At 61.1% G+C, this 15552-nt stretch overlaps 3 protein-coding genes across 5 annotated transcripts; 1 reads left to right on the forward strand and 2 right to left on the reverse strand.

Annotated features, from left to right (window-relative positions):
• On the reverse strand, positions 1–4087 carry WDR83OS (WD repeat domain 83 opposite strand). Its single transcript, XM_005310641.4, has 4 exons — positions 3956–4087; positions 2007–2112; positions 841–938; positions 1–80 (listed from the first exon to the last, which is right to left on the reverse strand). Exons 1-4 carry the CDS (start codon positions 4003–4005, stop codon positions 14–16), a joined length of 321 nt encoding a protein of 106 aa, XP_005310698.1. The 5' UTR covers positions 4006–4087; the 3' UTR covers positions 1–13.
• On the forward strand, positions 4062–9877 carry WDR83 (WD repeat domain 83). 3 transcript variants are annotated; one of them, XM_065576250.1, is made up of 10 exons: positions 4062–4272; positions 4874–5158; positions 5556–5676; positions 6086–6191; positions 6770–6818; positions 6952–7078; positions 7432–7499; positions 8008–8116; positions 8567–8681; positions 8804–9877. In XM_065576250.1, the coding sequence occupies exons 1-10, from the start codon at positions 4062–4064 to the stop codon at positions 8957–8959; spliced, it is 1347 nt and encodes a 448-aa protein (XP_065432322.1). In that variant the 3' UTR covers positions 8960–9877. The 3 variants fall into 3 exon arrangements, with proteins under 3 accessions (XP_065432322.1, XP_065432324.1, XP_065432323.1); XM_065576252.1 differs by having other exon boundaries at positions 4140–4272; positions 4870–5158; XM_065576251.1 differs by lacking the exon at positions 4062–4272 and having other exon boundaries at positions 4632–5158.
• On the reverse strand, positions 9007–15513 carry DHPS (deoxyhypusine synthase). Its single transcript, XM_065576258.1, has 10 exons — positions 15373–15513; positions 14306–14530; positions 13819–13983; positions 13415–13536; positions 12793–12889; positions 12232–12318; positions 11520–11625; positions 11028–11131; positions 10635–10760; positions 9007–10512 (listed from the first exon to the last, which is right to left on the reverse strand). Exons 2-10 carry the CDS (start codon positions 14507–14509, stop codon positions 10417–10419), a joined length of 1107 nt encoding a protein of 368 aa, XP_065432330.1. The 5' UTR covers positions 14510–14530; positions 15373–15513; the 3' UTR covers positions 9007–10416.
• Between the last annotated feature and the right edge of the window lie 39 nt (positions 15514–15552).

Genomic DNA, 15552 nt, shown 5'->3' on the forward strand with positions numbered 1-15552 from the left:
AGCTGTAATCTCTTCACCAAGGCGGGGACATGGGTTGGGGATTCTGTAGATAGGACATCACCACAGCAGAGATAGACAACCTGAATCCAGAGGAAGAAAATCAATCGTTTTAAAAACCAACCAACCATGAGGTTTTTTTATTATTATTTCAATATCCACCGTCATGTCTGGGTCTTGTACAGCACTAGCATGTTGGTGAACAATTCCCAGGGATTCCAAAGTACTTGCTTTCTCAACCATGCATACAAGGATTGCTCACCCACACAGAGGTGTAGCCACCTCTACAGTGGAAGGCAGCAGCTGCTTAACATCCAACACTGTACCAGTTTTTGACAGGAGATGAAGAATTTTTCATCCAACTGGAACTGCAGTGTAGGTATTTAAGGAAACAGACTGTAGATTCCAGAGTTGGGAACTGGTCAGGACATGGGTTCACAGCTCAGCTTTTAGGAAAAGATGCTGTAGAATTTAATATCCAAGAACGAGCGAGACCTTGCTTTTACATCTCATTCAAACAATGGCACCTCCAACAGACCAGCCCTCTATCACCAAAGCACCATGCTGGGGCGCTGGTTCATTGCGGACTAGGATGAAGAGCGCTCCGTACTAATCATCAATACCATTTTATCCCCATTTTACAGATGGAGAAACCAAGGCAGCAGGAAAGTGTCAAAGTACAAAATCATGCCGTATTAGTGGCAGAGTTGGGCACAGAACCCAGAAGTTCTGGCTTCTACTCCTCTGCTCTAACCACAACGTGGACAGGTAGGCACATTTGGACCCATGTCTTCGATTCACATGGTCAGTGAATAAGACGGTTAAAGGAAGACAATGACTCACATGAAGCTGCTCATCATCTGTTTGGTGTCCTCTGAGCTTCTGGAGTTGGCAAAGCTAATGAAGGAGCAATAGACAGCAATCCAAGCACACCACTTCAGCTAGAAACACAGAGGAACTAATTTGAGACCCTCAAAGTGGGCACTTATGGGATCTCTCAGGATCTTCAATAGCTAATAATACTGGGCAAGTCTCAGAGCTCTTTAAAACATTCCTTAAACAAAGATCACAATCCCTGCTCCCTTGTGAAGTTAGTATCAATACCATTTCACCAACTCGCCCAAAGTCACACAGCAAGTCAGTAGCAGAGCTGGGAACAGGACCCTGAAGTCCTGGCTCCCAGTCCCGATTTAACCATTAAGACACACTCCCTCCTCCAGCCAGGAAGAGCCCACTAGAGCCTGGACTCCCAGTTCCCTTTTCTACCCACTAAACACTCAGCCAGGAACAGAAGTAATGACGACTCCTCTTCCAATCCTGTTTCAGTGCAGTGGCTTAGACCACTCTAGGTCTCCCCCTCTTCCATCCCCCAAATCATTTAACACAGGGAGGCTGTGGAATCCCTGTCACTGGAGGTTTTCAAGCACAGGTTAGACAAACGTTTGTCAGGGATGGTCTTGGCATACTTAACCCTGCCTCAGTGGGTGGGGGGGAGATGCACTCTGGGCATGTCTACACTGTAAAGAAAAACCTGTGGCGCTGAGTCTCAGAGCCTGGGTCACTTGACTCAGACTCACAGGGCTTGAGCTGCAGGGCTAAAAATGGCAGTGTGCACATTCCCGCCTGGGCTGGAGCCCGGGATCTGAAACCTGCCAAAGCAGGAGGGTCTTGGAGCCCAGGCTCCCGCCTGAGTGGGAACGTCTACACTGCTATTTTTAGCCCTGCAGCAGAGCCAGTTGCTCTGGCTCTCAGACTCGGCACCGTGGGTTTGTCTTTGCAATTCAGATACACACTAGGTCCCTCTTGAGGTCCCTCCTTGCCCAGCAGTTCTAGGATTCTGTGAAAGATCAGCCATTGGTTAAGGGAACAGGCACGGGGAGGCTATGGAGTGCTACAGCGCCCAGCTGCACAGATGTCCTTTATAATAAAGAGCATGCGTCTCATGTTTGCTTCGCCCTAGAAGGCATCTTACCTACGCAAGATCTAATGTTCATTCCTTTCCTGCTCACCTTAAGCATTAAGCCACACATGCTGAAAATCATCCCCAACAGGTTCATGTAATCTGGAGTGGGATCTTCCAGCGTGGGGTTGTTCTCTGTAGACGGAGGCTTGTACCTACAAAGCAAGCGTGCAATAGCATGTTACGAGAGCGAGACGGGAGTGTTAACTCACGCTTGGAAACTATTAGCCCTCTTCTCCATAGGTAACATGAAGATAAACAGGGATCTGCGAGGGTGTGGAATGGGATTAGGGGCCTTTCATCTCCAGGTCACTGGTATCAGTCCAGCCCTAGCTCAGGCAGACTGGGTGGCACAGGGTGGGGATGAGGAATCAGACACGGGGGCTTTCTCATCTAGGGCACTGGTTCATATCCATCCCCAGGCCTGAGCAACTTAGCACAATCAGGGAATGAGTTATGGAGCCTTTCACCTCCAATAACCAGGTCTAATGCAGGTAGAGAGGGATCTAATGTCAGTCCTAGCTGAGGTCTGTTCTTGGGGCTGTGGGAAACATGTTGGCAGGTTTCTGGTTGGTTGCCATTGGCAAGAGGGGACTAGGGAACAAGAATAACCTGGGGTGGGAAGTGCCAGTATCTCCAGTTCCCTCCTCTCTGCCAAAAGACTGTCACCCATGACCCTCCAACAACTGGCCAGATTCCTACCACCCACCCCTTGGGGATCCCGCTGGGTAACCCCACCAGATACAGACCCCATAGTGATCACTCACCCTTGGGGTCCCGCTGGTTAACCCCACCAGATACAGACCCCATAGCGATCACCCCTTCCTGTTTAACAGGACAATTTGCCCCCACCCTGAGGCTTTGGCTATCAAGGGGCTGCCACATGGAGCTCGCTGTCCAGACATCCCTCAGGGGCACGCTTCAGCATTCCCTATGGGGCAGCGCCATGGCCTCACTATGAGGACCCCGAATCATAGAATCTCAGGGTTGGAAGGGACCTCAGGAGGTATCTAGTCCAACCCCCTGCTCAATACAGGACCAATCCCCAACTAAATCATCCCAGCCAGAGCTTTGTCCTTAAAAACCTCTAAGGAAGGAGATTCCACCACGTCTCTAGGTAACCCATTCCAGTGCTTCACCACCCTCCTAGTGAAAAAGTTTTTCCTCATATCCAACCTAGGCCTCCCCCACTGCAACTTGAGACCATTACTCCTTGTTCTGTCATCTGGTACCACTGAGAACAGACTAGATCCATCCTCTTTGGAACCCCCCCTTCAGATAGTTGAAAGCAGCTTTCAAATCCCCCCTCATTCTTCTCTTCTGCAGTCTAAACAATCCCAGTTCCCTCCGCCTCTCCTCATAAGTCATGTGCTCCAGACCCCTAATCATTTTTGTTGCCCTCTGCTGGACTCTTTCCAATTTTTCCACATCCTTCTTGTAGTGTGGGGCCCAAAACTGGACACAATACTCCAGATGAGGACTCACCAACGCCGGATAGAGGGGAATGATCACGTCCCTCGATTTGCTGGCAATGCCCCTACTTATACAGCCCAAAATGCCGTTAGCCTTCTTGGCAACAAGAGCACACTGTCAACTCATATATCCAGCTTCTCGTCCACTGTGACCCCTAGGTCCTTTTCTACAGAACTGCTACCTAGCCATTCGGTCCCTCGTCTGTAGCAGTGCATGGGATTCTTCCGTCCTCAGTGCAGGACTCTGCACTTGTCCTTGTTGAACCTCATCAGGTTTCTTTTGGCCCAATCCTCTAATTTGTCTAGGTCCCTCTGTATCCGATCCCTACCCTCTAGTGTATCTACCACGCCTCCTAGTTTAGTGTCATCTGCGAACGTGCTGCGGGTTCAGTCCACACCATCCTCCAGATCACTAATGAAGACACTGACCGAACCCGGCCCCAGGGCACAGGGACACTCCGCTTGACACCAGCTGCCAACGAGACATGGAGCCACTTAACAGAACTCGCCCGCCCCGCCCGCTCACCTCAGCACCTTGTTGGGCCGCCGGGGGTCCGCCATGCTGTTGCTGGCCATGCTCCCGGGGGGCGCGGATCGCTGTAACACCCCGCGGCCCGGAGCAATGGTTCCGGATGACCCCCTTCCCCCGCGCCTGGCCGGGGCGAGCCGGGCCCCGAGCCGGACCCCACGGGGGACGAGGCGGGGCCGACAACGAGCGCTGCCCCCCGCGGTGGGTCCCGGCTCAGAGCAGGCGGGGCCAAGGGGGGCGGAACCAAGGGAGCCGGAACCTGCGGGGCCGGGGGACGGGAATGGGAGCCGGACACGGAGCGCCCCTCTCCCCAGGTACTGCGTGGGGGAGAGGAAGCGGGAGGGGGCCCAGGGCCGGGAGGGGGGGCTATAGGGGGCTCGGGAACATATAGGGGATGAGTGAGCCTGTAATAGACTGGGGGGGCTATAGGGGGCTTGGGAGTATATAGGGGATCAGTGAGCCTGTAATAGACTGGGGGGGGCTATAGGGGGCTTGGGAGTATATAGGGGATGAGTGAGCCTGTAATAGACTGGGGGGGGGCTATAGGGGGCTTGGGAGTATATAGGGGATCAGTGAGCCTGTAATAGACTGGGGGGCTATAGGGGTTGGAAGGAGACTGGGAGGAACGGGGGGCTATAGGGGGCTCTATAGGTGCAAGGCTGTGGAGGCCATAGGGGTGGGTTGAAGGACACTGCACACAGCTCTATAGGGGATGGGTCGTGGATGGCTCTAAATGTGTGCAGCTCCCCGGGTCTTAATCGGGTGACCTCTGTGTCCCCGACCCCCCCCCCCCCCCCCGGACTGCACATCAAACCCAGCCAAGGCCTAGATCTAGCGGGGGTTGGGTTTTCCTTTTCCCTGCCTCCTGTGGCAGCAACAGCCACCAAATCACTTTCCTGTTGTTTCCTGAGCCAGGACGGCACCAACCGCTTCCCCCAGCGTGTGAGCGAGTGACTCCAGCCCCCAGGGAGACGCCCGTAAAGCCGGAGTCTGGTGAGAGATTTGTAACGCGCCCCAGCGTCACCCCAGCCCCACGCTCACAGAGTCCAGATCTCTCAGATTTAGCCACCGTAGGTACCAGCCGCTTGGGTCCCATCATGGCGTTTCCTGAGGCGAAGCCCAAGAAGCCAGAGCTGCCAAAGAAGCTGGTGCAGACTCTGGAGTGCAAACAGGGAGCGGTCAGGGCAGTGAGGTTTAATGGTGAGTGTGTCCTCACGGGCCCCATGAAGGGAGGCAGTGGGGTCTAGTGGGTTGAAATGAGGGGCAGGACTCCTGGATTCTGTTCCCCTCTGGGAGGGGAGTGGGGTCAAGTGGTTAGAGCAATGAAGTCCGAGCCGTGTGGGGCATTTAGAGCCCTGTTGATGCCAGCGAGGAGATCTGCCCTTAGTTTCTTCCATCGGGGGGGGGGCGGCTGGGAGAGCATGCATGGAGGAGTGGGACTAGCCGGGAGCCATGCAGAGTAAGAGGACAGAAGGGAGGAGAGCACAGCTGTGGGGTGGAAATGCTGGATGTGGGGCTGGTGCCTCTGTGGGGCAGGCACAAGCTGTGGGGTTGCTACGCTGTCCCCTTGGATCATTCTCTGTCCTGTCTCCTGCAGTGGATGGAAATTACTGTCTCACCTGCGGAAGCGACAAGTCCCTGAAGCTGTGGAACCCCCACAAGGGGACCCTCCTGAAGACCTACAGTGGCCACGGCTACGAAGTGTTGGACGCGGCTGGGTAAGGGCGGGGAACGGACTCCACTTCTCTCGGAACCCCAGGGGCTTCAGGATCAACGCCACTTTAGAGTGTTTGGCATGCAAGTGGTTAGAGCAGGTGGGGAAGGGTATTGGCGGAGGCGGAGTGAGTACTGCGGGGTTCTGTCCCCAGCTCTGGGAGTGAGTGGTTTCTAGTGGATTGTTCAGGAGGGACACGGGGAGTCAGGATTCCTGGGTTCTATTATGTCACTGATTTGCTGTGTGGCACGTCTCCCCCTTGTGCCTCAGTTTCTCCCTAGCCGTAAAACGGGGACAGCTAGGCCGACATGCCAAAGGGATGCAAAGCCTCGTAGATGCGCATCTGTAACCTCCCCCTGCGTGGTCGTATCTTCACAGTAACGCCTAACCTTGTCTTCCTGCTTCCCCCACAGCTCCTTTGATAACAGCCAGCTCTGCTCCTGTGGGGCCGACAAAACGGTCGTCCTGTGGGACGTAGCCAGTGGGCAGGTGATCCGCAAGTTCAGAGGTCACGCGGGGGTGAGGCCCGTTTGGTTACTGCAGTGCTGCCTAGGTTGGGGGTGCCACAGGCTGATATCAGCCAGCCTGCTACATGTGCGGAATGACTTGGCTGGGTGTGGGGAGGGGCCGGCCCAGCTACTCTCTCCCTGTCCCACTAGGACTTAACACAAGTTGCAGGTGTAGCTGCCTGCCCCATCACTTATTACATCAGTCCAGGGAGGCTCCCTTGCTCTCAGCCAGTGGGTGTGACCCATGCGGCCTTAACCCTTCCTGCTACCAGGGTGGGGACTGAATCGAGGTGGTGCTGCCTAGAGCGGTGCCCGGACAGGTGCAGCAACTGAGTGTGGGCCCAGGGGAAGGGTTATAGGATGGTGAAGCAGCTCGGGGTTACGTTGAGTTGCTTGTTGGGAGGGGAGATGGGGGGGCTGTTGGGGAAGCTGCAGCCAGGTTGAGGAGGGGGTGAGGGGATCAGGGTGGCTTAGGGGGAGATTGCTCGGGGGACGGTCCAGCGACTGCAGGGAGAGCGCTCGAGGGCCACGCCCCGTGCGCTGGACTTGGCCCCGGCTGTCCTTCCTGACCGGTCTCTCCATCCACAGAAGGTGAACTGCGTGCAGTTCAACGAGGAGGCCACCGTGATCCTGTCGGGTAAGCAAAGCGGCTCCGAAGCCCCAGCTGACTCATTGCGGGTCCTTAAGGAACTCTGTGGTCTGGCCCGGCTAGATCCAGCCCGGGATGTGCCCAGGCTGTTCCCCCGAATCTGTGCTGTGCTCTCTCCTAGGCTCAATCGATTCCAGCGTCCGCTGTTGGGACTGCCGCTCACGCAGACCCGACCCCATCCAGATCCTGGACGAAGCCAAGGACGGGGTGTCCAGCCTGAAAGTGTCGGATTACGAGATCCTCTCTGGGTGAGGGGCGCTCCGCTGGGGCAGGACGGGGCTGAGAGGGGGCCGGCCCCTGCAATTCAGCTGTAGACCCACAGCCAGAGCCCCCAGGGTGAAGAACCTTCATCAGGGTAGGGCGAGGCAGGTAACCTCCCCCACCAGGGCTGTGCAGCCTCACATTTGACCCTTGTGGGTTGCCATATGTGGGAAAGGAGCTGGTTCAGGGGCTTGACTCCCCCCTCCTCCAGCTACATTCCCAGGAGCTGCCCTGGGAGCGCCCCAGCTGGGCCTGGGCAGTGTGTGTGTGTTGAGGGCCTGGGCGTCACAGCCTCTGTACTTGCCCTGTAACCCCTCCCGCTGTCCCGTCCCCCCCCCAGCTCTGTGGACGGCCGCGTCCGGCGCTACGACCTGCGCGCAGGGGAGCTGTACTCGGATTATGTTGGAAGTAAGTGAGAGAAAACAGCTCCCACCGGGAGCCTGCGCCACAGAGCCACGGCCAGAAGGGGGCGTGGCGATCCTCTGGGCTGACTTCCTCCAAGGCCCAGGCCAGAGAACGTCCCTGGGTTCAATCCTGGTTGTGGGAAACATCCCGCCAGGGATAGAGAATCCCCTGAAAGATCCCCCCACTCCTGCCTGACACCAGTTGCCATGGGGGAGGGGAGGTTGGCTTGGCTGATTAAGGGGTAGGGAATAGCCTCTAGGGGGCGCCACTTCCAATGCTGCTCCAATATGGGAAACAGGCTGTCAGGGAGTGTAACACAGGGCCCTTCCCCTCTAGGGCCACTGGCTCTGATCCGGACCCCGGGCAGGGGACTGGCTGGGTGGGGGAAATGGGGCGCTGGCTCTGATCCGGCCCCAGGGTGGGCCGGCTGGCTGGGCTTTTACCCACACGCCCCCCCCGTGCCAACTCCTGGTTTCCGTCACCTCCAGCATCTGCTGCTTCATCCTTGCAGGCCCCGTCACCAGCGTGTGTTTCAGCAAGGACGGGCAGTGCACGCTGGCTGCCAGCCTGGACTCCACCCTGCGCCTGCTGGACAAGGACACCGGGGAGCTGCTGGGCGAGTACGTCACCCCCTCTGGCCGGGAGCCCTCGGCTGCACGTGTGGGGGACACTCCCCCCGGGCACGGAGCTGGGGCTCAACACAGGGGCTCAGCCAGTCCCAGGACCCTTGTTGCACAAGAGTCTCTCGCTCTGGGGGGCTGCCCCACCCCAAGTCTGGGGCCTTAGCCACAGACACTGCCTGCTGGGAGGGTGAGTGACTGACTCTGAGCTCCCCTCCCCCCTGCTGCAGTTCCCCCACTCCTCAGAGGTATTTAGGCACCTGCCCCACTGAAATCCAGGGCCGCTGGTCCCTCACGAGGGGCTGCTCAGCGCGCTAGGGCCCTGCACACAAGGAAAGGTGGTGTCGGGCCAGCCTGGGGCACTGGCTGGTGGGGTGATCCAGGTGGGGTGCAGCATGAGGGGTTCCCCGTTCCCCCCGTGCAGACCCCGTCTGGTCTGTTCCGCTCTAGATACACTGGCCACAAGAACACGGCCTACAAGCTGGACTGCTGCCTGAGCGAGAAGGACACGCACGTGGCCAGCTGCTCGGAGGATGGGCACGTGTATTTCTGGGACCTGGTTGAGGTGAGATGGGGGCAGCGCAGGGCAAGTCTAGCCCGCGGCGGCACCGTCCCCCCTGCCCTGGGGGTCCCCCCGTTCCTAGCCACGCGGGTCAGTCTCACTGGGGGCCTTTCCTCCCTCCGCAGGGCTCCCTGACGCTGAGCCTGCCCGTGGGCAGAGGCGTGGTCCAGTCCCTGTCCTTCCACCCCAGCGAGCCCGGCCTGCTCACGGCCACCGAGGGGCGCGTGCAGTTCTGGAGGGAGGAGCCCCACACCGCCGAGGAGCAGCCGCCCGCCTGTTGAGCAGGAGCATCAGGCGTCCCTCCAGCCAATCACACACGGACTCAGTCTTGGGGCAGCCGCTTTATTGAGCCCCGTCTCGGAGTGGGGGCGGCCGGGACTCTAGGGGGGGGGGCGGCAGCAGCAGTGAGCCCCAGAGCATGGCGGGGGGGGCCGACCTCTTGCCCTCCACAGCAGCTCAGAGCCCAGCCATGCAGGAGTCGTGGGCCTGCCCAGCAACCCTCTACCAACCAGTGACCCTACAGCCCCCCACTATCACCCCACACTCCATGGGGCATCTGGACACAGCCACAACTGGGTCGGGGGGCCTGGGGAGACTTCAGAAGACATTAATGGGGGGATCCCCCCAAGGCCTCTGGGGCTTTGGTTTTTTTTAATCTTCCCCAAAATCTAGCCCCCCGTGCCAGGCGTCCGTTCCATCAGTCAAGTACGCCACAGTCACCCTGCCCCCGACAGGTCCAGTGAGGGCACAACCAGCGCCCCGCGTGGAAACTGACACCTGGGCACCAGCTCCAGCCAGGAGCTAAACTCTCTCTGTTTTCCCTGCTGCAGAACGGCAGGGGCGGGCGCCAGAGCTCAGTGCTGCTGAGCGGTTCTCTCCCCCCTGCAAAAGGGGGTGTTCCTAGCACAGGTTAGAACGGACGCGCCCCGGCTCTCCCCAGGGGGGCACAGCTCCTGTCCCCCAGGCTGCCCTCACGCCAGGGCTCTGTTAGCCTGCGCTAGGGGCGTTCTCCCCTCGGAGTCACTGGAGACGGAACACGCAGCAGCGGGGGTTTAGTGCCGCTCAGCTGCTGACGTTAGAGGGGAGCCGCGAAAGCCGGCCGGCTGGCTCTTCGCTGCTGCTAACAGGTGTCCTGACCGCGTGGGATGGGAGCACAGTTGCTCTTTCCCAAAAGCTGAATAATAAAATCATGTTTAACATGTGCCGTGCATCAGTGGGACCAGGCCTAGCCATACTGCCCCCAGCCACCCAAAGTGTCCCATCAGGCCCCAGCAGGAGTCCATGGGGCCCAAGGCGGGGTGGGGGGGTGCCAGGCTCTGCCAACACCCTGGGGGCAGCTGGTCACAACCCTGCCCTCACCTAAGGCCTCAATGCACCGAGCATCACAGCCCCTGAGGGCAGGCAAGGCCACCCCCATTCTACGGGGGGAGGGGGGGGGGTCACTCAACCAGTCAGCGGCAGAGCCGGGACTCGAACCCAGGAGTTCTGACGCCCAGGCACGCCCCAGCCCTTGTGAATTTGGAAGCAGGGGGTTATAGAGAGGGAAAGGGATAAAGCCAGACCCTCTCCCACTTCCCTGCGATCCCGGCACAGACACAGGGGCAGAGGCGGGAGGGGCAGTCTCTGGTGATGGGCGGGGGAGAGAGGAAACTGGGCTTGGGTACGAGCCCATTTGTTCCTGGGGCCTAGGACTCCCCACGCTGCGCCCCAGTCCAGGGCCCTGCTGGGCTGGGGGGTCTCAGTCGTGCTGCTTCTCGGAGGCAAAGGCGCTGGCTTTCTGGGCGAAGGTCTCAGCCACCAGCAGCGGGAAAACCAGGGAGGCGTCGGCGTAAACCTGCCACCGGGAGAGCGACCAGGGACATGAGTGCAGGCACCCAGATCTCCACCCCCGCGTCCCCCAATCCCTCCAGCTCCCCAACCCCCAAACACAGCCACCCTCCAGATCTCCACGCCCACCTTCACGGGCTTGGCATCCATGCGGATCTTCCCCCAGGACACCGCCTCGTCTGGCCGGGCCCCCGAGTCAGAGCCGTCGAACTCCTGTGCCGTGTTAACGTAGACGGCGTAGTCGGCCCCGTTTCTCTGCAAGGCGGAGAGGGAGCGTGACCCCAGGGTGGGTTTCTCCCAGCCCCCTCCCCAAGCAGGACAGGGGGAGGGAATGTGCAGTTTGAGGTGCTCAATTTAATCCCCCAAATGAATGTTGGACCTAAAGCTATCGCAGGGCTCTTAGATACACCTGGGTTAACACACACGAGCCCAGCCAGCGGGGGAGAGTGGCCAGGCAGGCCGGCCCGCCCCAGCCCAGCCAGCAGGGACACACCCACCATCCCAGCCCGAGCCCTCCCTCACCATCAGGTTGGCGTTGGCGATGTGGTGTTTGACCAGGCCCCCTCCCAAGATGATCATGCCCGTCTTCTTGGCGAAGATGGCCTGGGTGTTGATCAGCCGGAGATCTGCCGAGAGAAAGAGACCACGGTGACCCCCTTCTTCCTGCCGCCTGCTCCCACCCAGGAAGAGGACCCAGGAGTCCTGCCCCACCCCATCCCCTGCCTTAAACCATTAAATCCCTCTGCCCTCCCTGAGCTGGGCTAGAACCCAGGAGCCCCTCTGCGCCTTGTCTGGGGTGGGGGGCCTCAGCAAGGGGACAATCTGTACGCTCTGCGGTAATGCAGGCAGGGTTCCCTAGAGCTCGATTTGAAGAGGGTCCCCCCCCCACACGCTAGGAATCCCCCCAGCACTGCAGGCATTGGGCCTGCGATTCCTGTCCAGTCTAAGCCAGGGGGCTGAGCAATCAGGATGCTGCAGAGAAAGGCCCATGCCTGGGGGGAAGGAGACAATCACCTTCTACAATGTCCAGCACCAAACCGGGGTTCTTGTAGGAGTGGAAGAAGATCATGTCCCCCAGGGAGCCGTCCGTCAGGGCCGGGCTCAGCACCGGGATGTTGTTCTGCAAAGGGGCACATGAGTGGGGCAGGGCGCGTGGGGCAGGGCAGAGGAGACGGGAGGGGGAGTTTGGGTTAGTTCCCCCTGTGGCAATTGATTGGGTGGGCTGAGGGTAGAACAACACCCTTTTGGGGGGGGGGGAAGAGTCTCCCTAAAAGTAGTATTTGTGGAGGAGCAGAGCCACTATATTATGGTAGAGCCTAGAACCCCCCTCCTCCCCCGACTGAGATCAGGGCCCCTGTTGTGTCAGGTGCTGCATGGACATATAGCAAGAGATGGGAGAGATTTGTTCCCCCCGTGATGGGGGGGGGGGCGCTGCGGATTGGCCCCCCATACGGAAGGGCTGAAGCCCCGGGGAACAAGCTGCCGATCTCCCCCCAGACCAGGTGGAACCCAGGGGGATGTGGCCGATTTCTGAGTCATTATCTAGCCTGCTCTTAAAGGGGCAGCACTCCAACCAGCCGGTCACCCAGGCTCTCCCAGAGAGGGAGGGGTGGGGGGGGGGTAGATGGCGGTATGGTTCAGCTAACAGTCAAATCCTAGCCTGGAAAAGGTTAGCCTGAACCCCAGTGGGGAAATGAACAGCCCCCCCCCCGCCCAAAAAACTGACCTTCTGTGCCCAGTAATAGACCGATTCAGGGTTGTTTATTTCCTTGCCCAGCCGTGCGATCATCTTGGACGGGGTCCATTTCACACCCTGCAGGACCCAAGGGCCAAAGCTGTGGTGAAACCACCCCCTCCTGGCTGGGTGACCCGACCCAACCCCTGCCCTGCCCCTCCCCCCCCCCCAGCTAAGAGGGAGTTATCAACGTTCACCTGCTCTCCCCATTACAGTACAGATAGGGAAACTGAGGCATGGAGGGACGTGACTCTCCCAAGAGATCGAACCCAAGAGTCTTGACTCCCAGTGCCCCACCCACCCTCTGCTCAACCCACTAGACCCCCCACTCCATTCCCAGAGCCAGGGATAGAGCCCAGGCGTCCTAACTCCCAGCCCCCCTTTCTCTAACCACTCCCCTCCCATCTACACATGCCAAGTATTTTGGCAGGGAGAGTGGGGGGGTTGAGTAGGGATCAGGTCAGAGGCTTTCCCAGCGTCCTACAGGCCCAGCACCATCCCCTCCCCGGGACACGGCCTCCCCTGAAGCTTCCCCCACCCCCTGGCTCTCACCTCCACATTCTGCTCAGCGACCATCTGGTCCAGGATGGGCATGAGCCAGTCTTCGAACTTGCAGTAGTTGTCATTGGGCACCAGCAGGTTCCCGATCCTGGAGAGAAACAAGCAGGTTCAGCCCCCGCCCCCCCCCAAACCAGCTGGACTCAGCCTCTCCACAAGCCCCACTCTGCCCCAAGGAACAGGGACACAGCTGGCATGACCTGATCCCCACAGATGGGGGAGAGCAGAGAGGATCCTGGCGGAGTGGCTGGGAACAGGAGATGGAGCCTTTTACCTCTAGAGCATCAGTTCCTGACTCGCAGCCTCCCCACTCTCCTCCCAAACCAGGGACAGAACCCAGGAGTCCTGGCTCCCAGCCTCCCCACTCTAACCCCTAGACCCCACTCTCCTCCCAAACCAGGGACAGAACCCAGGAGTCCTGGCTCCCAGCCTCCCCACTCTAACCCCTAGACCCCACTCTCCTCCCAAACCAGGGACAGAACCCAGGAGTCCTGGCTCCCAGCCCCACCCCCCTCTAACCACTAAATCCCAATCCCCTCCCAGAGAACCCAGGAGTCCTGCCTCCCAGCCGTGCGCGCGCCCGGCTAGACCGGAGCAGCCCCCCAACCCCCATTACCTGTTGATCCCGCTCTGCCGAAGCTCCTTCCCCCGCAGGCTGAATTCCCCCACGTAGGTAGGTGCCAGGCATTTGATGAGATCCTCTTCCACGCCGCCTGCTGTGGTGACCAGCACGTCCACCTGCGCGGCACAGGGACCCCTGCCTGTCAGACCCCCCCACCCTGGGACTCCAGTGCTGGGAGCCCCCAGCTGAAGGGTCGGCAGGGCGGCTGCTGTTCGGGTGCCGGAGCCCAGCACTGGGGTTGAGGGGAATGGGGGGATATGGCAGCAGCCTGGGTGTCAGAGCCGGGCTCTGGGAGGGGTCCTCGGGGACACAGGTGCTCAGTGCCAAGGGACACCGGGGGTGGGGGGGGCGCAGTGCTCAGTGACCGGGGGCATGGGGGGGAGGGGCGTGGGCCATACCATGTTGTGCTGCACCAGGTAGCGGATAGTCTCGCGGATGCCCGAGCTGATGAGGTTGGAGGTGAAGCCCAGGAAGATGGTGCAGCCCGAAGGCTGCCGGCGGCAGGGGTTCAGGTCGGCGCGGGTCTCCTCCTCCTCGCCCAGCGGCTCCAGCTTCGCCCCGATCTGGGAACCGGAGCAGCCACATGTCAGGGGCACCCAGGCTGACGGGTCGAGGCACTCACCCCCCCTGCACAGGTGCCCAAGCTACCGGCCCCCTTCCCCCTGGCTCTCACTGGCAGCCTCAAGGAGCGAATGGGACATGGAGAAACTGAGGCACAGAGTGGGGAAGTGGCTTCCCCACAGCCAGCAGAGGTACAGAACCCAAGAGTCCTGACTCCCAGGCCCCCCCCCCCCATCCTGCTCTAACCATTCAACCCCACTCCCCTCCCAGAGCCAGGACAGAACCCAGGCGTCCTGGCTCCAGCCTCCCCTGCCCCGTTCTCACCATCCTGTTGATCTCCTGCACGGCCTGCCCGAAGCTGGTGGCCTGGAAGCCGGTGGTGAGGTAGGACTGGAGCAGGGCGCGGTGATCCAGCCCGCGGTCGAAGTCGTAGCCCCGCACCTGCAGGCTCGCCTCGGGCAGGCCGGCGCTGGGCTTCAGCACGGCCGCCACGGCCGAGGCCGGGAACCCCTCCCCGGCGCGCTCCATGGGGCCGGGGCCTGCGCGGCTCTGGGGTGATGGGAAGGGGGGGGGTCATGGACGGGGCAGGGGCAGCCCCTCGCCAGGATCCTGAGTGAGTCCCAGTGTGAACCCCCGCTCCGAGCTCCCCGAACCCCCCTCCCCGCTCCGAGCGAGCTCCAGCACCCCCCCCGCTCCGAGCCCCCCGAACCTCCCCCCCTGCTCCGAGCGAGCTCCAGCCCCCCCCGCTCCGAGCGAGCTCCAGCCCCCCCGCTCCGAGCCCCCAGGGACCCCCCCCCCCGCCCTCCGAGCGAGCTCCAGCCCCCCCCCACTCCGAGTCCCCCGAACCCGCCCCCCGCTCCGAGCGAGGTCCAGCCCCCCCGCTCCGAACCCCCCCCCCGCTCCGAGCGAGCTCCAGCCCCCCCGCTCCGAACCCCCCCCCCGCTCCGAGCCCCCAGGGACCCCCCCCCGCTCCGAGCGAGCTCCAGCCCCCCCCCACTCCGAGTCCCCCGAACCTCCCCCCCGCTCCGAGCGAGGTCCAGCCCCCCCGCTCCGAACCCCCCCCCGCTCCGAGCGAGCTCCAGCCCCCCCGCTCCGAACCCCCCCCCCCGCTCCGAGCCCCCAGGGACCCCCCCCGCTCCGAGCGAGCTCCAGCCCCCCCCCACTCCGAGTCCCCCGAACCTCCCCCCCGCTCCGAGCGAGCTCCAGCCCCCCCCCGCTCCGAGCGAGCTCCAGCCCCCCCCCGCTCCGAGCGAGCTCCAGCCCCCCTGCTCCGAGCCCCCGGGGAGCCCCATCCTCGTGCGAGCCCCCCCACACACTCCAGCCCCGCCCCCGTGCGAGCCCCCCACCAGGCCCCCGGCTCTGCCGCGGCCCCCGGCCCGCGTGGCTCGTACCGGCGCCTCAGGCCCCCGCTAGCCCCGATGCCGCATTCCTGGTCCTGGCCGCCGCCATGTTGACTCCGGCCGCCTACGGCAGCCCCGCTGGGTCACGCGCGCCCCCCGCGTCCGTACTGCTGGACGCTGCCATCTTGCCCCTCAACCACCGCAGCGCTGGATCCGTACGCCTGGGAGCCG

Source organism: Chrysemys picta, chromosome 22 (assembly GCF_011386835.1).
Source record: "Chrysemys picta bellii isolate R12L10 chromosome 22, ASM1138683v2, whole genome shotgun sequence".
Taxonomy (NCBI): Eukaryota; Metazoa; Chordata; order Testudines; family Emydidae; genus Chrysemys; species Chrysemys picta.

Coding starts and splice junctions, on each gene's coding strand:
- WDR83OS (XM_005310641.4), bottom strand. CDS start 4,005: ATGGCCAGCAACAGCATGGCGGACCCCCGGCGGCCCAACAAGGTGCTG. Junction 2,113..3,955: donor CGGCCCAACAAGGTGCTGAG/GTGAGCGGGCGG, acceptor CTTGCTTTGTAG/GTACAAGCCTCCGTCTACAG. Junction 939..2,006: donor TGTGTGGCTTAATGCTTAAG/GTGAGCAGGAAA, acceptor CTGTGTTTCTAG/CTGAAGTGGTGTGCTTGGAT.
- DHPS (XM_065576258.1), bottom strand. CDS start 14,509: ATGGAGCGCGCCGGGGAGGGGTTCCCGGCCTCGGCCGTGGCGGCCGTG. Junction 11,626..12,231: donor TCTATTACTGGGCACAGAAG/GTCAGTTTTTTG, acceptor GCCCCTTTGCAG/AACAACATCCCGGTGCTGAG. Junction 10,513..10,634: donor TGGATGCCAAGCCCGTGAAG/GTGGGCGTGGAG, acceptor TCCCGGTGGCAG/GTTTACGCCGACGCCTCCCT.
- WDR83 (XM_065576250.1), top strand. CDS start 4,062: ATGACCCCCTTCCCCCGCGCCTGGCCGGGGCGAGCCGGGCCCCGAGCC. Junction 5,159..5,555: donor CAGGGCAGTGAGGTTTAATG/GTGAGTGTGTCC, acceptor TGTCTCCTGCAG/TGGATGGAAATTACTGTCTC. Junction 8,117..8,566: donor ACCGGGGAGCTGCTGGGCGA/GTACGTCACCCC, acceptor GTTCCGCTCTAG/ATACACTGGCCACAAGAACA.